General features: G+C 36.9%; 2 protein-coding genes across 2 annotated transcripts in view; one reads left to right on the top strand and one right to left on the bottom strand.

Moving 5' to 3' along the window:
- The first annotated feature begins 761 nt into the window (after positions 1-761).
- The window catches only part of ATRNL1 (attractin like 1), a 1,027,996-nt gene continuing 1,004,804 nt past the window's right edge, over positions 762-23,953 (top strand). Inside the window, exon 1 of the mRNA XM_037804686.1 lies at positions 762-1,051. Coding sequence (XP_037660614.1) covers positions 762-1,051 — 290 coding nt within the window. The remainder of the gene's footprint in view (positions 1,052-23,953) is intronic.
- On the bottom strand, positions 20,536-20,778 carry LOC119510404 (mitotic-spindle organizing protein 1-like). The gene has a single exon (XM_037804688.1). The coding sequence runs from the start codon at positions 20,776-20,778 to the stop codon at positions 20,536-20,538; it is 243 nt and encodes an 80-aa protein (XP_037660616.1).

Here is a 23,953-nt window from a genome sequence, read left to right as displayed (position 1 = left end):
CGGGCCCGCGGGCCACACCTGGAGGGTCCGTTCTCTCTTCAGTTCACCGGCCGAGCAGGATGGGCGTGCGCAGCCGAGCTCCGGGTCTCTATCAGAGGCGGGGCGAGACCACGGCGCTGGGCCGTGGGGTGGGGTTGGGGGGTTGGGTTCGTGCAACGGTGGGGAGGCAGTCCAGCACTGCGGGCTCCAGCCGCAGCCCGGACGGCTGACTACGGATATGGGAGAGAAAATGGCTGCTGGGGGTGCCACTGAACGTCCGCTGGGCGGTGCAGGGTGGACCCTCTTCTCCTGATTCCCCCTCCCACGTTGGACTCACCCACCTCTGGGCTCCCGCTCGGCCCCCGCCTGCCCCGGCGCGCTGAGATCGGAGCCCAGGCGGTTGGCGCGAGTAGCGGGCGAGGCGGGGCCGCGCGCGGGGTCCCCTCCCCCTACCCGTGAGGTCCCTCAGGAGCGTCCCGCTCAGCGTGCGCCGCTTGCACCCCGCGGCGGCCCTGGCCCGGCGCGTCGCGGCTGTGGGGTCCTCCGGCAGACGACAAGGTCAGGAGACCGCGAGGCGATGCCCGAGTGCGACTGGAGGACGCCGAGCGGAGGCGACGTTGGTTGGGAACTGTCCCTCCTGACCTGGGAGCGGGACTGGGGCAGGCGCCGGTGAGGAGGAGAAGCGGCGGCGGCGGCGAGGCTTTCTGAGCCAGATTTCTTCAGAAGAGCATCCCTGTTCGCCTCTGCGAGCGCGGCCGAGACAGGCAGGGGCGCGGGGGAAGATGGAGCCCGGGGCCCGAGCCCGCACTGGCCCCGCGCGGCCGGCCGCCTCGGGGCTGTGGAGGGCTCGGCCGGCGGGCGGCGGCGGGGGCGCCTCCTCCTGGCTACTGGACGGGAATAGCTGGCTGCTGTGCTATGGCTTCCTCTACCTGGCGCTCTACGCGCAGGTGTCCCAGTCCAAGCCCTGTGAGAGGACTGGCTCCTGCTTCTCGGGTCGCTGTGTGAACTCGACCTGCCTCTGCGACCCGGGCTGGGTGGGGGACCAGTGCCAGCACTGCCAGGGCAGGTTCAAGTAAGTGTCTTCGCCGGTTCCCGCGCCGCAGCCCTGCCCCGCTCCCGCCGCGGCCTAGGATCTCCCCAGCGCGGGGGTCCTGGGTCCGCGTGCTGCGCTCGCTCCAGTCCCGGGCGCTTGTGGTGGTGGGGAACTCCCGGCTCCGCGCGAAGCACTGACCGATGTGGACGCGAAGACTTTCCCGAGTGATCCAGGTGTCCGCAGCGACTTATGACCCCCTGCTCTTCAAGAACATTTCCACACTCACCTTACGCTGCCAAACACCGTATTATTAGGAGAATACTTTTAATCAAAATTTATGGAAGTAACTCACGAATACAGGCACATTGTGACAAAATCGAGCAATACAGGAGTGTAAAGGTTAAAAGTTACGGTCCACAAGTACCTCCTTCTTCCCCCTATCCTGCTCCCTCTCTAGAGGGAACCACTGCTAACATTTTAGTTTGTCTAGAAATAATAGGTGGAGTTTATGATGGGCTGATTATATGCCAAACAGCGCTTTAGGTGAATTCTTCTCTTTGGATTCTCCCAGTTCTGTAAGTTACTAGAGCTGTTAGTGTGGGTTTACAGATGGAAATTGAGGCAGTGAATTTAAGTAACCCTGTCCAAGGTTACACGCTTAATAGGATAGAAGGAGAGAGTCGTGGTTTCCAAATTAGCCAGTTAAGTGCATCTAGCATATGTACTTTTAACCAGTATACTACATTGAATTTGTTAGGAAATCTTAAATTGAGAAATTTAAGATAGATTTGGGCTACATAAAAGGATGGAATACCTGAACTTTTTTATGTGGTGGAGATAAGGAATTTTCTAACTGGCTATTTCACTATTAGCTGTTTTGTGGGAGCATCACTGGTTTTTCTGAAGATCAGGGCATAAGGAGCTTGCTTTACAACTTTAAAGATACTTTCCTCCTATTGGTTGGTGTTTATGGCACCTGCCTGATATGAAAGGAATGAGTGGGGGTGGGAGGAGCAGCAAATAAATTAGTTGAGTCCATTAGGGTAGCCATCTGACAACTTGCAGATAACAGTCAAAGTCAGTCAACCTCCTTGTTACTTAACATGAAGTTTGCTGGCTGGTTTGTGGCTCTGAAATTACACTTTGTAGATTATTGATTGAGGTGAAATCTCTCTTGGACTCTAAGGCAAAGGCAGGAATATAGACTATTTTATAGTTCACCTTATTGTATTGTATTGTAGGATAATTTCCCACCTGGCATGTTTTCCTTCCTTTTTTCCTCCCTCCCTTCCTCCCCTCCCTTCCTATCTTTTACTGTTGCTGGTTTCAGATGCCTCTTAAAACTCACTGTAAAAATGTATGCTTTAAAAAAAATGGTATTTTTTGATGTTAGAGATGATCCTCCCATTTAAAATAATTGACAGCAGGTTAGGAAGTGAAATCTTAAAATGAAGCTTTATGAAATTCCCCTGCAGTAAAAGGTTGAAATGTATCTTGGCTTCATCCTTTCACAAATTAGTATAAGATTGTAGGTTTTTAATACTTTTTTTTTTTAATTTGGAAGAGGTGATAATTAAAAGTTTAAAAAGTGTTTCAAGATGAGGGAAGATATCTTACTGAATTGTGCTTGTTAGTAGTCTTTTTTTGCTTGTTAAGCATTCTTAAATTTTTTGCTATGACAGTGTAGCAGCTTCTTTGACTGGTAAGAAAGAAGTTTGGACATTTAAACTGGCAGGCAACAGTGAAAAAAAAGCCATATCCATTTTTAAAATCTTTTTATACATAAATAAGAAGATTGCCTGAATGATGCCTAATTTAGAAATATTGGCCTTTATGTGGATGGGATTTGCTCCATTTTTCTAAAATGGACAAACATTGTAGTCCTGAGAAGCTCATAGCTACATTCTATAGTAATGGAACTTGTTAATCAGCTGGATCAGCAGCCTATGACCTCATTAGCAGATGTTGTCCCAGTTACTAAGAAAGATCACAGATCAAATTAAAACTAGCTTAAATCACGTTGAGAGATGGCATTCATAAGCATAATACATTAGTGACTAAAAGAGGAATAGATTTTTAATTTACAAATAGTTAAATAACAGTACACCCTGAGCTAATCATTGAACATTCGTCATTGCCTCAGAAGCTTTTATTTCCATTGTACTCTATTGGTAAATGCTTTTTCATTTCTCTGAGGAATACAAGCTATTAATTAGAGTAAATATCACTGGTACAATTATCTGTGTTTTGTTGTGCATACATACTCTTAGAGGTAAAGAGAAGATGGTATTTAATGTTAAAGGGAAGAATTACATTTAGAAGAAAGAATTCTCCCTAGTAAAGTAAATGTTAAGCTTTGAAAGGTTTATTTTGAGGATGGTGTCTTGTATCAGACATTTGAAGTAGTAACACAGTGGGAAAGACTTTAACTGACATTCTCACTTCATTAATTATCTTGAAACTCTTTTACTAAATTGAAGGATTGCAATCTAACAAACAGACATCAAAAATGATTGATCAATCTTGGTAAGCAGGTGTCAAAATTAAGTGGCTGGTTCCCTGGTAATTTAGCTTTTTTCCTGTATAGGGATTTGACTAGGGAATAAGAGTATTCTTCAAATTCTTCTCTAGAATAGAAGATTAATGGTTGGTGGGGAGAAAAGCAGAAGCAAACGTTATCAAAAGTGGTACTTCAAGTTCTCTTAGCTTTCATTCCAGTCTTCTGTTTCCATTTGAAAAGAATAAAACACTCAAAATTATAAGCCATTCCTCACATGTGAGGTAAAACAAAATGAGCACTGATCTTCAGCTAGACTAAAGGGCTTTGGACTGAGAATCAAAAAGGGCAGTGCCAACTGAAATATAATAATAAAGTGCATAATATATGTTAATTAGAATTATATTATTTGAGTAGCTTAGTAAAACATTAGGCTAGCAAGCATTTTGCAAATAAACTATTTAAATGAATGACATTTCTCTTTCAGAAGCCAGTTCTTTAGAATTATTTTTGTGGAGTAGTTGGAATTTATATAAATTATATTTTGTGCTCAAATTTGGAAATTTTCTTGCTAATGTGACTTGGGAATCTATGACCTCCAATTTCTCTTAGGGAAGGAAAATAACCTAAATTAATGCTCTGAGGTTTGAAAACATCTCACTATATTGTAAAATATTTATAAAAGTACATTATTATAAATACATTTATTGAAAATTTTCAGCAAACTATTAAATCTGATTATTTGAGTAATGTATATATATGAGTAATGTATATAGATAATTATTTTAACCTCTTAGGTTAGTCTAACATGATACTGAATTTCACACATATTGATAAATGAAGTACCCTATTTCTAGTTACAACGAAATGAAGATATAGCTTCAGGAATTAGGATGTTATTATGAACCAAAAGAGGCAGGGTTAACATATAAGCATTTTTCTTTAAAGAATATTAAAAAAATTACATATTATATACAATATATTTGTAATCCTTTTTATTAACAGTAGGGAAAATTTTAGTCCCCATAAAGTTAAATTGAATGCTCCCTCTGTCCCCAGATCTTCTTTTATTTCAAAGCAAAATTGTAATGCGTATATCCATGAATTCCTTTTACATTAATAAAATGTATAATCATACAATAAAAATTTAAAATAATTTCAACTGATTGTTTCTAAGATCCAAAACTGGTAAAGTAGGTTACATGCAGTGGCATGGTTTCCAAAGTCATGTGTCTCCATGAAGTCCAGTTTATTATTTTTTTTTCCTTTATGGATTTTGCTTTTGGTGTCAGGTCTAAGAAACCTTTGTTTAAACCAAGGTAACAAAGATTCTCTTTGATATTTTCTTCTAGAAGTTCTGTAGTTGAGGTTTTACTTTTAGGTCTATGACCCATTTTGAGTTAATTTCTTTATATGGTGTGAGATATAGAACTAAATTAATTTCTTTTGATATGGGTATTTAATTGTTCCCACACCGTTTGTTGAAAAGACTATTCTTTCTCTACAGAAGCGCCTTTGCATCTTTACTGAAAACCACTTGTCCATTTATTTGTGTGTCTTTTTTGGATTTTCTACTCTCTTCCACTGATCTCTTTGTCTGTCTGTACACCAGCATAAGATGGTCTTGATTATTGTAGCTTTATAGTAAGCTTTGAAATCAGGGAGTGTAAGTCCCTCAATTTCTTTCTTTTTCAGTTATTTTGGCTGCTCTAAGTCCTTTGAATTTCCGTATGAATATCAGAATCAGCTTGTCAGTTTCTACAATTTGCCTGCCAAGATTTTGTTTGGGATTGTTTGGAATCTATAGATCAGTTTTGGGAAAATTGACATCTTATCAATGTTGAGTTATCTGACCCATGAACACAGTGTCTCTCTCCATTTATTTGGTTTGTCTTTAATCTCTCAGCAGTGTGAACAGGTCTTATACTCCTTTTGTTAGATTTTCCCCTGAGCATTGTAAATTGAATTTTTTTAGTTGATTCTGACATTAACTTCTGTATTTCTTTTCACCTCTGTAATTACTCATCAAGTTCTCTCAAGGCTTGTTTTTCTATCTTTATGGCCATTGTTTTAGTAAAAGTTATAATTTTTTTCTTTCTTGGATTGTTGCAGTATCCCTTTAATTCATATCTACCTGTGCTTCCAATTTTTCCCTTGCTAATCTATCCTTTATTGCTGCCAGAATTTGCTTTGTAGAACACAAATTTGATCATACCTTTCTCTTGCCGATGAGGTGTAGTGTATAAGGCAATGATCCCAAATGCTAGTGAAATGGGAAACATAAAGTCAACATAGTGAGTTTTTCATAAAGTTAAATTGATTCAGATTATGAATCCTATGATTGTGTTTTTCCTATTATTTGGAGTTCAAATATCTTTGATTTTATAAAATGATGATAAGTACTAGATGGTAGTTGATTTTGTAAATGTCCTGGTTGGATGAAATGATAAAGGTGAAAAGAAAAAAAAAATCTTTACTTCAGAGTTGTAGAGTGTTGTAAGCCTGGTTGGAACACATAAGTTATAGGTCCCAGATGAAGCATTTTATAATGATCAAATATTATCCTAGGTAAACTTCTGATAATTTAAAATGCACATATACTTTGATGCATTAGAGATAGATTGGTTATACTGAACGAAATACTTTTTTAATCTTTCTGATCCTGAGTTAGGCCATTAAGGTGTAGAAATCTGCTGCAATTTTTTAAACTTTTAAATTTTGAAATAATTTTAGACTCACATAGTTGTAAAATAGTAGCAGAGTTCCTATTTACCCTTCCCCCAGTTTGCCCCAGTGACAACATTTTACTCACAATGGTACACAGTTGTCAAAATCAAGATATTAATAATGGTAAAATACTATTAACTAAACTAGAGAGCGTGTTCAGATTTGACCAGTTTTTTATCCCCCTTATTTCATTTTGCCTGGGTCAAGAATATCCTTTCTATGATTTTAATTATTAAAAAAAATTTTAAGATAGGATATGATCTATCTTGGTGAATGTTCCTTATGTGACTGAGAAAAAAATGTATGTTCTGCTGTTGTTGAGTATGTGATTGAGAAAAAATATATCTTCTGCTGTTGTTGAGTGGAGTGTTCTACATATGTAAATTATACCCCCTTGGTTGGTAGTGGTGTTTGTTTCCTTCTATGTTCTTGTTGGTTTTCTGTCTAGTGGTTCTGTCACTTATTGAGAGGGGGGGTTGAAGTCCCCAACTACAGTTGTGGTTTTGTCTGTTTCTCTTTCAGTTCTATCAATCTTTGCTTCATGGTTATTTTATTTTATTTATTTTATTTTATTTTAAACACTTTTATTCACACACCATATAATCCATTCAAAGTGTATAACCAGTGGCTCTCGGTATAATCAGAGTTATGCATTCATCACCACAATCAATTTGAGAACATTCTTATTGCTCTGAAAAACAAAAATCCTGTACCTCTTTTACCCCCCTGCCCCGCATTATTGGTGCTTAGTTTTGGTATAGTACCCTTATTACAACTATTGAAAGAATATTGAAATGTTACTGTTAACTATAGTTCTTAGTTTGCATTAATTGTATTTTTCCCATATACCATCCTATTATTAAAACCTTGTAATAGTGACATAATTTTGTTCTAGATCATGTAAGAACTTTGTTACATTTGTACAATTACCACAGTCATCCTCCACAACAGGTATTCTTACGTTACACAGTCCAGTGTTTTATCCCCTAGCTTTCCTTCTAGTGACATACGTGACCCTAGACTTCCCCTTTCAACCATACTCACATTCAGCACTGTTAATTACATTTACAGTATTGTGCTGCCATCACCTCTATCCATTTCCAAACATTTACAATCCACCTTATTAAAAATTCTTTGCACCTTAAGCATCATATGCCCATTCTCTTTCTATCTCCTGGTAACCTATTCTCTAGATTTTAACTCCCAGAGTTTTGTTCATTATAATTAGTTCATATTAGTGGGATCATACAATATTTGTCTTGCTATTTCTGGTTTATTTTGCTCAACATAATATCCTCAGAGTTCATCCATGTTGTTGCATGGATCAGGACTTCATTGTATGTGTATACCACAATTTGTTCATCCACTCATCAGTTGATGGAAACTTGGGCTGCTTCCATCTTTTGGGAATTGCGAATAATGCCCCATATGAACATCAGTGTGCAAACATCTACTCTTGTTCCTGCTTTCAGTTCTTCTTAGTTTGTACCCAGTAGTGGGCTACCAGATCATGTGGTAGTTCTATACTTTGCTTCCTGAGGAACCGCCAAACAGCCTTCCAAAGCACCTGCACCATTCTACATTCCCACCAGCAGTGTATAAAGTATTCCTATTTCGTCACATCCTCTCCAGTGCTTGTAGTTTTCTATTTTTTCTAGTAGGTGTGAAATGATATTTCATTGTGGTTTTGATTTGCATTTCCCTAATGGCTAGTGATGTTGGATTTCTTTTCATATGCTTTTAAGCCATTTGTATTTCCTGTTTGGAAAGTGTCTATTCAAATCTTTTGCGCATTTTTAATTGAGTTGTTTAGTCTTTTTATTGTTGAGTTGTAGGATTTCTGTATATATTCTGGATATTAAACCTTTATTGGATATGTGGTTTCCAAATATTTTCTCCCATTGAGTAGGCTGCCTATTCACTTTCTTGACAGAGTCCTTTGAAGCACAAAAGTATTCAGTTTTGAAGAGATCCCATTTATCTATTTCTTCTTTTATTGCTTGTGCTTTTTTTTTTTTTTTTTCTTTTTCTTTTTCCCTGTTGCTACCTCTTGCTCTAGTTTAATCACTTTCCTGATCTTCAGGGATGTCTTGGCAGTGACCATCCTAACTTGTCACATATTGAAAAGGGGTGTCGACATTATGGGTCAAAAGGCATTCTCAACTCCTTGAGAGGGGGGGTTGAAGTCCTCAACTACAGTTGTGGTTTTGTCTATTTTTCTTTAAGTTCTGTCAATCCATGTCCCAGGTCACCAGGGAGACTCATTCATCTGAGGGGTCCTGTCTCATGTCAGGGGGAGGGTGATGAATTTATTTGCAGAGTTAGGCTTAGAGAGAGAAAGTCCACATTTGAGCAATAAAAGAGATTCTCTGGAGGTGACTCCTTGGCATAAATATAGGTGGACTTAGCCTTCCCTTTACAGCCATAAGTTTCACCAGAGCAAGCCTCAACATTGAGGGTTTGACTTTTAAGTAGATTTGATTTTGCATTCATTTTACATTGTTCAGGGATTTCATAGTAGTGGGAACACGCAATATCTCTCCTTTTCTTCTGACTTGTTTCACTCAGCATTATATGTTCAATGTTCATCCATGTTGCCATATGTTTCAGGACCTTGTTCCTACTTACTGCTGCATGGTAAGCACATTGCTTGTGCTTTGAGCGTAAGGTCTAAGAAACCACCTCCTACCGCAAGATCTTGAAGATGCTTCCCTACATTTTCTTTCAGGAGTTTTACGGTCTTACCTCTAATGTTTAGGTCTTTGATCCATTTGGGGTTAATTTTTGTATAAGGTGTATGATATAGGTCTCTTTCATTCTTTTGGATAGGAATATCCAGTTCTCCCAGCACCATTTGTTGAAGAGATATTTCTGTCCCAGTTGAGTGAACTTGGCCTTGTCAAAAATCGGTTAACCATAGATGTGAGGATCTATTTCTTCTGAATTCTCTATTCGATTCCGTTGGTCGATATATATTTATCTTTATGCCAGTATCATACTGTTTTGATTACTGCAGCTTTGTAATATATACTTTAAAGTCAGGAATGTGAGTCTTCCAACTTTGTTTTTCTTTCTCAGGATTTTTTTGACTATTCAATGCCCCTCACCCTTCCAAATAAATTTGATGATTGGTTTTTCCATTTCTGCAAAGAAGGCTATTGGAATTTTGATTGGTATTGCATTGAATCTGTAAATCAGTTTGGGTTGAATCGACACCTTAACTATATTTAGTCTTCCAATCTATGAACTTGGAATGTCCTTCCATTTATTTAGGTCTTCTTTGATTTCTTTTAGCAGTATTTTGTAGTTTTCTGTGTATAGGTCCTTTACAGCCATGGTTAAATGTATTTCTAGATATTTGATTCTTTTAGTTGCTATTGTAAATGGATTTATTTTCTTGATTTCCTCCTCAGATTGCTCATTACTAGTGTATAGAAACCCCGTTGAATTTTGTGTGTTGATCTTCTATCCCGCCACTTTGCTGAAATAATTTATTAGCTCTAGTAGCTTTGTTGTAGATTTTTTGGGACTATCTAAATATAGGATCATGTCATTTGCAAACAGTGAAAGTTTTACTTCTTCCCTTCCTGTGTGGGTGCTTTTTATTTTTTTTTTCTTGTCTAATTGCTCTTGCCAGAACATCCAGCACAATGTTAAATAACAGTGGTGACAGTGAGCATCCTTGTCTTGTTCCAGGTCTTAGAGGGAAAGCTTTCAGTCTTTTTTGAGTATGATGTTAGCTGTGGTATTCTCATATATGCCCTTTATCATGTTGAGGAAGTTTGCATCTGTTCCTATATTTTGAGGTGTTTTTATTAAGAAATGATGCTAGATTTTGTCAAATGCCTTTTCTGCATTAATTGAGATAATCATGTGTTTTTTCCCCTATAATTTGTTTGTGTGATGTATTAGTTGATTTTCGTTTGTTGAACCACCCTTGCATACCTGGGATAAAACCCATTTGATCAGAGTATATAATTCTCTTAATGTTTTGTTGGATTTGATTTGCAAGTATTTGTTGAGGATTTTTGCATCTATATTCATTAGAGAAATTGGTCTGTAATTTTCTTTTTTTTGTATAATCTTTGGCTTTGGTATTAGGGTATGTTGGCTTCATAGAATGGTTAGATAGCTTTCTCTCTCCTCTTCAGTTTTTTGGAAGAGTTTGAGCATGATTGATATTAATTCTTCTTGGAATGTCTGGTAGAATTCCCTTTGAAGCTATCTGGTCCTGGGATTTTATTTGTTGAGAGGTGTTTGATGACCATTCAATCTCTTTACTTGTAATTGGTTTGTTGATGTCTTCTATTTCTTCTAGAGTCAGTGTAGGTTGTTCATGTATTTCTAGGAAGGTGTCCATTTCATCCAAGTAGTTTAGTTTATTGGCATACAGTTGCTCATAGCATTGTCTTAGGATCTTTTTTATTTCTGTAGGGTCAGTAATAATGTCCTCCCTCTCATTTCTGATTTTATTTATTTGTATCTTTTCTCTTTTTTTCTTTGTCAGTCTAGCTAAGTGTTTGTCAATTTTTTTTTGATTTTTCTCAAAGAACCAACTTTTGGTTTTGTTGATTCTATTATTATTATTATTTTAAATTCTCAGTTTCATTTATTTCTGCTTGAATCTTTGTTATTTCTCTCCTTCTGGTTGCTTTGGGGTTAGTTTGCTGTTCTTTTTCTATTTCTTCCAGGTGTGCAATTAGGTATTCTGTTTTGGCTCTGTCTTCTTTTTAAATGTAGGCATTTAGGGCAATTGTCTTGCCTCTCAGCATTGCCTTCCCTGCATCCCATAAGTTTTGGTATGTTGTGTTCTCATTTTCATTTGTCTCAAAATATTTACTGATTCCTCTTTTAATTTCTTCCTTGACCCACTGATTGTTCAACAGTGTTTTGTTTGATTTCCATAAATTTGTGAATTTTCCTGTTCTCTGCTTGTTATTGATTTTCAGCTTCATTCCATTATGATCATAGAAAGTTTTCTGTTTAATTTCAATCTTTCTAATTTATTGAGACCTGTTTTGTGACACCAAAATGTCATCTATCCTGGAGAATGATCCATGAACATTTGAGAAGAGTATATATCCTGCTGTTGTGGGGTATAATGTTCTGTAAATATCTGTTAAGTCTAGTTCATTTATCATATTATTTAGTTCTCTGTTTTCTTATTGATTCTTTGTCTAGATGTTCTATGTATTGATGAGAATAGTATATTGAACTCTTCAGCTATTTTTGGTTTCTTCTTTCAGTGTTGCCAATATTTGCCTCATGTATTTTGAGGCATCCTGGTTAGGTGCATAAATACTTGTGATTTTTATTTCTCCTTGGTGGACTGCCCCCCTTTTAATAATATATAGTGTCCTTCTTTGTCTCTTTTAACAGTTTTGCTCTTAAAGTTCATTTTCTCCAATTTTATTAGAGCCACTCCCACTCTTTTCTTGTTACTGTTTTTGTTTTTTTTAATCAGTTTTATTGAGATATATTCACATACCATGTAATCATCTGCAGTGTGCAATCAGTTGTTCACAGAAGCATAATACAGTTGTCCATTCATCACCACAATCAATTTTTGAACATTTTCATTACACCAAAAAAAAGGAATAAAAATAAAAAGAACACGTAAAACATCCCATTCCCCCATCCCCCCTAATTTTCATTTAATATTTCTCCCCATTTATCTTCTCATCTGTCCATACACTATATTAGGGGAGTGTGAGTCACAAGGTTTTCACAATCACACAGTCATACAGTGTAAGCTACATAGTTATACAGTCATCTTTAAGAATCAAGGCTACTAGGTTGCAGTTTGACAGTTTCAGATATTTCCTTCTAGCACTTCCAATACACTAAAAACTAAAAAGGGATATCTATATAGCACATAAGAATAACCTCCACAATGACCTTGCAACTCTTTTTGAAATCTCTCAGCCACTGAAACTATATTTTGTTTCATTTCTCTTCTCCCTTTTGGTCAAGAAGACTTTCACAATTCCATGATGCTGGGTCCAGGCTCATCCCCAGGAGTCATGTCCCACATTGCCAGGGAGATTTGCACCCCTGGGAGTCATGTCCCATGTAGTGGGGAGGGCAGTGAGTTTACCTGCCAAGTGGGCTTGAAAGAGAGAGGCCACATCTGAGCAACAAAAGAGGTTCTCTGGGGGAAACTCTTAGGCACAATTATAAGTAGGCTTAGCCTCTCCTTTGCAGTAACAAGCTTCATAAGGCAAGTTCCAAGATTGAGGGCCTGGCCTTCTAAATTGGTAGTCCTCAATGCTTGTGAGAATATCAGTAATAGCCCAGGTGGGGAAGTTTAATATTTATGCATTTTTCCCAAGTTCCTGGGGGGGTGGGGGCTGGAGATACATTTTTATTCTTTGCCCAAATTACTTTGGGATTTATTGGGGTTTCACACTAACCTGTACAAATCTACCAGATCTCACTTCCTATTCAAAGTTCCATGTAATTATGGTATTTGAATAAACTGACTGTACAAGTTAAATTATTTAGTGTGCTACAGAAAATATAAATCCTGCACCAAATAAACATCTCTTCCCTTGGTCTCACACTGAAGTTGAAGTTTTAAAACGCAGTCAATGTCAATGTGTGGACTATCTTTTTTCCAACCTTTCACTTTTAATCTATTTGTCTTTGGTCTAAAGTGAGTCTCTTGTAGACAGCATTTAGATTGACTATTTTTTTTTTATCCATTCCACTAGTCTATGTCTTTTGATTGGGGAGTTTAATCCATTAACATTCAGTGTTACTTCTGTAAAGGTAGTACTTCTTCAACCATTTTATCCTTTGGGTTTTATATGTCATATCTTATTTTTGTGTCCTTTTTTACCCTTTTAGTTACCCTTACAGAAATTCTTCATTTTTATACTCACCTCCAAACCTCTCTCTCCTGTCTTTTTCTTTCAGCCTATAGCACTCCCTTTAGTATTTCTTCTAGGGCTGATCTCTTACTAACAAACTCTCTCAGTTTCTGTTTGTGAATATTTTAAAGTCTCCCTTATTTTTGAAGGATAGTTTTGCTGAATAAAGCATTCTTACTGGCAGTTTCTCTTTCAGTATCTTAAACATATCATACCACTGCCTTCTTGCCTCCATGGTTTCTGATGAGAAATTGGGACTTAGTCTTATCAAGTTTCACTTGTTTTATGATGAATCACTTTTCTCTTGCTGCTTTCAGAATTCTTTATCTTTGGTATTTGACATTCTGATTAGTAAGTGTTTTGGAATGGGTCTATTCTGATTTATTCTGTTTGGAGTACATTGCGCTTCTTGGAACTGTATATTGATATCTTTCATAAGAGTTGGGAAATTTTTGACCATTATTTCCTCAGATATTTTTTTGGCCCCTTTTCCTCTGTTGTCTCCTTCTGGGACACTGATGATCATGTATTTTTGTGCACTTCATGCTGTCATTCAGTTCTCTGAAACCCTGCTCACATTTTCTCATTCTTTTCTCTATTTGTTCTTTTGTCTATTAAGGTTTTGGATGTAGTATCCTCTAGTTTGCTTATCCTTTCTTCTGCCTCGTCAAATCCACTGTTGTATGTCTCCATTGTATTTTTAATCTCTTTTGTTGTGCTTTCATTTCCATAAGTTCTGTTGTATATATTTTTTGGCATGCTTTCAAATTCTTCTTTATGCTCACCCAGTGTCTTCTTTGTATCCTTTATCTCTTTTAACACATTTTCTTTCATCTCCTTGAATTTATTTAGGAGATTTGTTTGAGTATCATTAATTAGTTGTTTCAACTCCCGTATCTCATCTGAAGTTTTGGTTTGTTCCTTTGATTGGGCCATATATTCCTGTTTCTTAGTATGGCTTTTTATTTTTTGCTGGTGTCTAGGCATCTGATTTTCTTGATGAGTTTATTCTGAGTTTCAGTTTCTCTTTCTTGCTTAGGGTTTTCTTGTTGACTGTCTTTATGCTATAGCTCTTCTTTGACACTTGGTTCAATTTTTTCTAGAGCTTTAGAATAGCTCGTGTTTAACTGACTAGAATTTTTTCAGCTCTTATTCATCTGATTCTTGCTCTGAATATATGGTATGATTTTTTTGAGTTTACACTAGTTTTTTTTCTTTTCTTTTTCTTTTTTTTCCCCCCTTATATGTTTTTAACACTCCTTTTATTATGTCTAGCTACTTTTACCTGGAGTGCTAATTCTGGGAGGAGAGTCCCTCCAGAGAGGACCTACCAAAGTCAGTTTTTCCCAGTTAAAAAGGTCCAGGACCCACAAAGGGGGTGTATATCTTTTCCAAAGTGCTGCCCTGGGAGGAGACGGAAAGGATGCCAATCTTCTCTATGATGTCTCCCTGATTCTTTGCTTTCTTATCATGCCCAGCAGATGGCTCTCTTCAGCCAACTGTTCCTCACTGTCCTAAGGTGGTACTGTGCCTTTAATTATCAGCTGACCTTGCCCCTGCTGGATGTGTGGTTGAGACAGATGTTGCCAACTGCTTTTGGCCTAGTCGGGTTGAAACTGTTGCTCAGATCTCAGACCCTGTTCAACAGCTGCAAAGTGTGCTGGGCCTTGCCTTCCTGCCTTTTCTTGGGGAAGAACAGCCCTTCAGCATCCTGTTCCCCACTGCCCCGAGAAGTTACCGTGTCTCTCAATCAGCCCCACTTATGCCCCTCTTGGGGGCAGGGTTGAAACGGATGCTGCCAGCTACTTTCTACCCAAGGCCAGTTAAATCTGTAGCTGTTCTCTTGGAGCTGGAGTCCAGCCCTCTGAATTTGCTGGTTAAAAGCCCCGCCTGCTAGGGACAGGTTTGAAATGGAGGTTGCCAGCTGCTTTCTATATTTGGCTGATGAAAACTGTAGATGTTCTCGGAGCTGGAGTCCAGCACCCCAAATTTGCTAATCAAGAGTCAAAGTTGGTGCCTGGCCCTGTCTCCCCCTTTTCTTGAGGAAGAGCCATCCTTTAGGGAACTGATCTCTGCTGCCCTGAAAAGTTACTGTAACTGTTAATCCATCCTGATTTTTCCCTGCTGCAAATGGGGTTGAAACAAATCTGCTGGTGCTTTCTATCCTGTGTGGTAGCCAGCTGTCCGAATTCACTAATCAGAAGTTGCAGTTAGTGCCTGGCTGAGGCTCCCAGCCCCCTGTTCCTGGTAGAGAGGGCTTCCTTTTCAAGCCAGGGAGTGGCTCTTGAGGCAGCATGCCACGCCAGCGGGGGTTGGGCATCAGCTTCTGCAGCGTGGAGAGATCTACTCACAACTCTGCACTGCAGTTTATCAGTCTCTTCCTTCTGCTCATCCCCAGATGGTGTAAAGGTTTTCTGGTTGCTAGAGCCCCTCAGTTATTTCAGGCAGTTACTGGCTATTCATAGCTGCCCTGGAGGATGAACTGAATCCTAGAACTCCCTACTCTACTGTCTTCAGATCTGCATCTCCTGCTTCATGGTTTTAGAAACTCTGTTTGATGCAACCACTTTTAGGGTTTTTATAAAAGTCTCCTTGGTGAATGGACCCTGTCATCAGTATGTCATGTGCCTCTTTGTCCCTGGTAATTGTTTTTGCTCTGGGGTCTACTTTGTTATTACTATATCCACCTAATTTTCTTCCTATTATCCACCCCCCCCCCCAATTTTATGGAAATATATTCACATGCCATACAGTCATCCACAGTGTACAATCAGTTGTTCACAGTATCATCACATAGTTGTGCATTCATCACCACAATAAGCCCTTGAATACATTCATTACTTCAAAAAATTAAATGAAGAATAATAAAAAGGATAAAAGAAAAAATAAAAGTGAAGTAAAATAAAATAAAAAGGTCAGACAACACTACCACCACCTAGAATTCCATAACCCTCCCTTATACTCCCCTCTCATAGACAATTAGCTTTAGTATATTGCCTTTGTTACAATTTCTGGAAGCATATTACAATATGGCTGTTAACTACAGACTCTATAGTTTTCATTGATTATATTTTTCCCAAATGCCATCCCATTTTTGACACCTTGCAAAGTTGACTTTCTTTTGTTGTCTCACATGTACAAATATTTTTATATCTGTGTATTTATTGACCATCAGTGACCATTCTAGGTTTCACTATGTTATACAGTCGCAGTCTTTATCTTCTATCTTTCCTTCTGGTGTCATACATGTCCCTAGCCTTCCTCTTTCAACTTGACTTATAATCATCTTTGTTCAGTGTATTTACAGTATTGTGCTACTTTCACACAGTATTGTGATATCCATTTCTGGATCTATACAATCAATCTTGTTGAAAATCCTCTACTCCTTGAGCATCAAATGCCCAATCTCTGGCCTCTTTTTATCTCCTGATAACCTGTGTTCTCTGCTTTAACTCTCAAAGTTTGCTCATTAATGTTGGTTCATATTAATGAGACCATACAGTAGTTTCCTTTTTGTTTCTGGCTAATTTCACTCAACGTAACGTCCTCAAGGTTCATCCATGTTGTTATATGCTCTGTGACTTTCTTCTGTCTTATAGCGGTGTAATATTCTAACGTATATGTATACCACAGTTTGTTTATCCACTCATCCACTGATGGACACTTGGGCTGTTTCCTTCTCTTGGCAATTGTGAATAATGCCACTGTAAACCATCAGTTTACAGTGTTGCTTCATGTCTTAGCTTTCAGTTCCTCTGAGTATATACTTAGTAATGGAATTGCTGGATCACATGGCAATTCTGTACTTAGCTTTCTTAGGAACCGCCACACTGCCTTCCAGAGTGGCTGCACCATTCAACATTCCCACCAAGTGAATAGGTGTGCCCCTTTCTCCACATTCTCTCCAGCACTTGTAGTTTTCTTTTTTTCCTTTCCTTTTCTTTTTTTTTTTTGATAATGGACATTCTAGTAAGTGTGAGATGATATCTCATTTTGGTTTTGATTTGCATTTCCTTGATAGCCAGTGAAGTTGAGCATCTTCTCATATGTTTTTGAGCCATTTGTATTTCCTCTTCAGAAAAGTATCTATGTCTTTTCCCCATTTTTTAATTGAGTTGTTTGTCTTTTTATTGTTGAGTTGTAGGATCTCTTTATATATTCTGGATATTAAACCCTTATCTTATATGTGGTTTCCAAATGTTGTCTCCCATTGCATATGCTGCCTTTTACTTTTCTGACAAAGTCCTGTGATGTACAAAAGTTTTTAATTTTGAGGAGATCCCATTTATCTATTTCCTCTTTCATTGCCTCTGCTTTGGGTGTAAGGTCTAGGAAACTGCCTCCTATCACATCATCTTTAAGATATTTCCCTACATTTTCTTCTAAAACTTTTATGATCTTAGCACAAATGTTTAGGTCTTTGATCCATTTTGAGTTAATTTTTGTATAAAGTATGATATAGGAGTCCTCTTTCCTTCTTTTGGATATGGATATCCAGTTCTCCAAACACCATTTGTTGAAGAGGCTGCTTTGTCCTGGTTGCGTTCGCTAGACAGCTTTATGAAAGATCAGTTGTCCATGGATGAGAGGGTGTATATCTGAATACTCAATTCAATTCCATTTGTCACTGTATCTATCTTTATGCCAGTACCATGCTGTTTTGACCACTGTAGCTTTGTAATATGCTTTGAAAGTCACGTAGTATGAGACCTCCCACTTCATTACTCTTTCTCAAGATACTTTTGGTTATTGAGGGCACCTTGCCCTTCCAAACAAATTTGGTTATTGTATTTTCTATTTCTGCAAAGTAAGTTATTATTAATTAGTATTGCATTGAATCTATAAATCAGCTTAGGTAGAATTGACATCTTAACTATATTTAGTCTTACAATCCATGAATGGTATATGTTCTTCCATTTTTTAAGGTCCTGTTTGATTTCTTTTAGCAGTTTCTTGTAGCTTTCTATGTAGAGGTCTTTTGTGGCCTTGGTTAAGTTTATTCCTAAATACTTGATTCTTTTGGTTGCTATTGTAAATGGAATTTTTTTTTCTTGATTTCCTTCTCATATTGCTCACTAATGGTGTGTATAGAAATACTACTGATATTTGCGTGTTGATCTTGTACCCTGTCACTTTGCTGTATTCATTTAGTAGCTCCAGTAGCTTTGCTGCAGATTTTTCTGGGTTTTCTAAGTATAGGATCAGATCATTTGCAAATAGTGAAAGTTTTACTTCTTTGTCTCCAATTTGGATGCCTTTTTTTTTCTTTTTCTTGCCTAATTGCTCTAGCTAGAACTTCCAACACAATGTTGAATAGCAGTGGTGACAGTGGGCATCCCTGTTTTGTTCCTGATCTTAGAAGGAAAGCTTTCAGTCTTTCCCCATTGAGTATGATGTTAGCTGTGGGTTTTTCATATATTTCCTTTATCATATTGTGAAAGATTCCTTCTATTCCTATCCTTTTGAGTGTTTTCATCAAGAAAGGGTGTTCAGTTTTGTCAGATGCCTTTCTGCATTGATCGAGATGATCATGTGGTTTTTCCTCTTTGATTTATTGATGTGGTGTACATTAATTGATTTTATTGTGTTGAACCAGCCTTGCACACTTGGAATAAATCCCAGTTGGTTAGGTATAATTCTTTTAATGTGCTGCTGGATTCCATTTTGCGAGTATTTTGTGAGGATTTTTGCATCTGTATTCATTAAAGAACTTCCTGTTATCCTTTGAATGATATTATGTTTGAAATGAGTTTGTTTTAGACAGCATATAGTGGGTCATGTTTCATAATCCGTTTTGATGATATTGTCTTTTAATTGATGTCTTTAGACTATTTACATTTTTTTCCCACCAAAATGGTTTTAATTTTGTCATTGACAACAGTATGCACACACTGCAATTGCATCACTATTTTGTTTGATTCCCTTAAATAGTATTTAAGTATACATTAAAAATATATGTTTACATTTCAGATATGTAACACATTAAAGAAACCCTCTGTAAACCATCCCTTTTCAATATATTTTCCTGCTTTGTTTCATACATAAATAACTTAATCTACAAAATCATAAATAAAACTATCAACTCTTAAGGCCTGATACGATATACAAATTTTGCTCAAATTAAGAGCTTGACAAAAGTGTTTTCTTTATATGATTTTATAGATAACATGCAGTGTTTGCAGTGTTTATCAGATGACTTACTGTCACAAGTTACTGTCTCTCAGTCAGTTCTGTCAATAGACCTTTCCATTGTGCTTGATAAAGATGCCATGTGTTTAAAAAGCCAATCTAGTTAAAAGACTGGATTTTTAAAACAGTAGATAAAGTTGCTATTTAAATATTACTAGTCTTTTTTGAAACCACTTCAGCATGTCTGAAAAAAAAATGCTACTAAAGAGGGAATGCATGTACTATCATTTAAATGTAAACTTAAAAAGTCTAAAATTTAAGAAACAATAAAATCAGATTAAATTCATATTAATTTTGTGAAAAATCTTCCATTGAGATTTCTGTTACAGGAAGAGAATCAACAATATCCTAACTTTTATTCAAGGTTTACTAGTTAAGACTCAAATTACTTTTGTGTAATAAAATCAAAAGGGAATTTTGCATGTTGGCCATGTTTCATTTTATAAATTATTTTTTTAGACCTTAATTTATAGGGTATAAAACTTAGAAAGTGAACCATTCTCATTAGATTTAAATGAATAAAACTACAAATGATACTAAGTTAAGCTCTGTCATTACTTTTAAAATCTAAGTTTCTAAAAGTTTTATATTTCAGCATAAAAATGACCAGATTAACATTAACAGCCAGCCAAACTTCGTGTATAAAACTAAATATTATTCATTAAAGAGCTCACAAGAAATGCTTTCTATGCTCTTATTTAAAAAAAAAACCCAATTCTAATATTCATAATGAATCTAAAAAAAATTCACAAATAGTGGCTGAAATTCTGTCAGCTTACAGCTCAACACAACTAAATCCACAGTTATTATGCATAAACAATTCAAAATTAAAGTTTATAATGGAAATGTTAACAAGTCGTAACTACTGTATCACTACTAATGGGTTCCACTAGACTTTCAACCAAGCACAGTGATGTGTACATTTGATAGACAGACTGCTTAGAAAATTAAAGTTATCAGAGGTATAAATTAAGGAATACAAAAATATGAACACAGCAATGCCAAAGCATTGGGGCCTTTAAAAAAAATGAATAAGATGTGAAGTAAACACATTTGATAGTTCTCTCTTAAGCCACTTTCCACTGATTTATGAAGCTATAGTTTATAATTCTTAAAAAGAAACCAAAATGTTTCTATACTGCGGCATGCAGTAATTTCATTCTACATTCTTGACTACAATGCAGTCTTCAAATCCTTTTGCCGAGCTTGACATTTCTCATCAGGATTTCTCCAGAAAGTTAACTTGTCATATTTTTAGCAGCCTTCAGTACTTTGGAGGCCTTGCGAAGTTCCTTAATAACTGATGGTAAAGCTTCTGAGTTAATTCCTTGTTCACAAAGCCGTACACAAATGCACAGAGTTCCCATATCTAAGCCAATATTCAAAATTCTTGAAATCTCAAGCAGAACGTCTGTAGTCTCCCTCACAGCATTCAGATTCGCTGCCGCTGCCATCTCCCTGGCACTGCCACTACTCGCCATAGCTGAGGCAGTTTAGCTAGACCGTTTACACTTAATGTAATTGTTGATATGTCAGGATTTATGTCTGCCCTTTTATTACAGTATATGTTTACTATTTGTTTTCTTTGTTTTTGATTCCTGTGTTTTCCCCTTTCTTGCTTTCCTGTGGGCTACTTGAACATTTAAGTATTCTATTTAATTTATAGTATTTTTTAGTGTATCTGTTTACTTTCATTTGTTTTACTTAGTGGTTGCTGTAGGTATTACAATATACCTATTCATCACAGTTTGCTAGTATCAATATTTTACTGTTTTAGGTGGAATATGGAAATCTTACCACCAGTTTGGTCCCTTTGCCGTCTCCCCTCTATAATGTAATTGTCTTAAATATTCCCTCTAAATCCATTGAAAACCAAATCATGCAGTGTTTTGATTTTTGCTGTTAACTATTATATATTCTAAAAGCTCAAGAAGAGAATAGTCTGTTAAATTTATCGGATGTATATATATATATATTTTTTTTGTTTGTTTGTTTTCATTCCTTATGTTCTAAGTTTCTTTCTGTTTGGAGAATTTTCTTTAGCAGTTCTTTTAGGGGTTATCTGGTGGTGACAGAGTCTAGTTTACATTCAGTTTATAGTATCTTTATTTCACTGATCTTATGAAGGGTGTTTTCACTGAACATAGAATTCTGGGTTGATAGTTCTTTCTTTCAGCACATGAAAAATTTTGTGCCACTTCCTTTTGGCCTCCATGGTTAGTGATGAGAAATCCATTGTTATTTGATTTGTTATTACCCTATAAATAATGTCAATTTTCTTTGTTTTCCGTTTTTTTTCCCTTTAGTTTTCAGAAATTGGATTATGATATGCATGAGCATGGAATTATTTGGGTTTATTCTGTTTGTTATTTTCTTAGCTTCTTGCTTTGTAGGTTTTTATCTTTTTCAGAGTTTGGGAAGTTTTCAGTTACTATTTCTTCAAATATTTTTTTCAGCTCTACACTCTTCTCTTTTGCATCTTCAGTGAGACAATCTGAGATCTTTTGTTATTGACTCTCATGTCACTGAGGCTTTATTCTCTTTCTTCAATCTCTTTTTTTCTCTATTGTTTGGATTGGATGATTTTAACTTCTCTATCTTCATGTCCACTGATTTTTTACTTCTGTCATGTCCATTCTTCTATTGAGCCCATCTGGTAAGGTTTTTTTCTTTTTCTAATTTTAGACATTGTATTTGCCATTTTTTCTTTATATCTTCTCTTTGCTAGATGTTATATTTCTATATTTGTTTCAAAAGTGTTCATAGCTGCTTGTTGGACCATTTATCTAATAGCTGCTTTAAGATTCTTGTTAGATAATTCTAACATCTGTGTTACATTGTTGATGGCACCTTTTTATTGTGTTTTCATAGGTGAGTTTAGATTTTCCTGTTGGTATGACAAGTAATTTTGGATTTCACTCCTGGATATTTTCAGTATTATGTATGAGACTCTGATTCCTATTTAAATGTTCTATTCTAGGAGGCAGTCAGCTCATTTTGTCCTGGTTTGCTATTTTTTTAAATAGCATCTTTGAGTTATAATTTACTCACCAGAATATTCACCCTTTTAAAATATACAATTCAGTGGTTTTTAGTATTTTCACAGTGTCACAACTAATACTATCTAATTTTAGAACTCTTTCCTTACCTCATAAAGAAGCCCCATACTTTTTAGCTTTCATCCCCTGATTTTAACTTCCTTTTCTGCCATTCTTAATCTGATTTCTCTATATAGATTTGCTTATTCTGGACATTTCATATAAATGGAATTGTACAATATATGGTCTTTTGGGACTGACTGGTTTCACATGGCTTAATATTTTCACGTTTATCCATGTTGTAACATGTACCAGTTCTTCATTACTTTTTATTACCAAATAATATTCCATTGTAAGGATATACCACAGTCTGTTAATCTGTTCACCAGTTGTTGGACATTTGGGTTGTTACCACTTTTTGGCTCTTATGACTAATGCTGCTTTTGTCCATTTGTGGACAAGTTTTTGTAAGGACATGTGTTTTCATTTATCTTGGGTGTATACCTAGGAGTGCACTGACTCATTTATATGGGCTGAGATTTGAATGTCAGCTTAGTTTTTAAAGCCTTTGCTGTGCTATTCTGCTCTCCCCTGTTTGTCTGCTCCCCAGAGACTTGGGTGGCATTCCACACTATAATTGAGTTCTGAAAGTTTTTGCGGTGTTGATTCTGGTCAGTTTCATGTATGAGAAGCTTGAGGGTGTGACCAGAACTTCATACACATATTTAAAGGATTCCCCTCTTTGCTGACATTTGCTTAGTGCATGACAGAGATGGTTGATAGGGGCCCACTTTATGCTCTTCCTGAGTGGGGAGGGGAAGATACTTACTAGTTTTTTTAAACCTTTAATTTTGGAATAATTCAAACATACAGGACAGTTACAAAAATAATACAAACCCTATACAAAGAACTCTGACATACCCCCCACATCCTCAGATATCCAGATCTACCAATTTTTAACATATTGCCACCTTTACCATATCTATTGATCTATCTAATCAGTCATCTGTCTGTCATCTCTCTATCTTCTGAACATTTGAGAGCAGGTTGTACACATCATGCTTCTTGAACACATAATACTTACATGTACATTTCCTATGAACAAGGATATTCACTTATGTAATCACCTCAAGTACAGTTATCAAGTTCAAGAAATTTAACATTGATGCAAAGCTTACATTATGTATTCCATTTTTTTCTTATGTCCTACTAATGTCCTGTCGAACCTTTTCTTTCATTCTTAGATTGCATCCCAGTATCAAATACTGCAATTAGTTGTTATTATCTCTTTAGTTTATCTTTCTTTCTTTTAAAATTTTGAATTGTGAAAGCATATATACTTCCTAAATATTCCCACACCAGCACTTCCCAAGCATATCATTCAGTGGGATTAATCACATTCACAACATTGCAGTTCTCTCACTGTGCTGGTTTGGATGTATTATTTCCCCCTAAACGCCATTATCTTTGATGCAGTCTTGTGTGGGCAGGAAACATTGGTGTTGATTGGGTTGGAGACTTTTGATTGGATGTTTTCATGGAGATATTATCACTCAATTGAGGGCGAGATCTTTGACTGGATAATTTCCATGGAGGTGTGGCCCCGCCCATTCAGCAC

Source organism: Choloepus didactylus, chromosome 15 (assembly GCF_015220235.1).
Source record: "Choloepus didactylus isolate mChoDid1 chromosome 15, mChoDid1.pri, whole genome shotgun sequence".
In the NCBI taxonomy this organism is placed as follows: Eukaryota; Metazoa; Chordata; class Mammalia; order Pilosa; family Megalonychidae; genus Choloepus; species Choloepus didactylus.
Note: the sequence above shows the minus strand (reverse complement) of the source record. Positions and strands in the feature narration are given on the sequence as shown.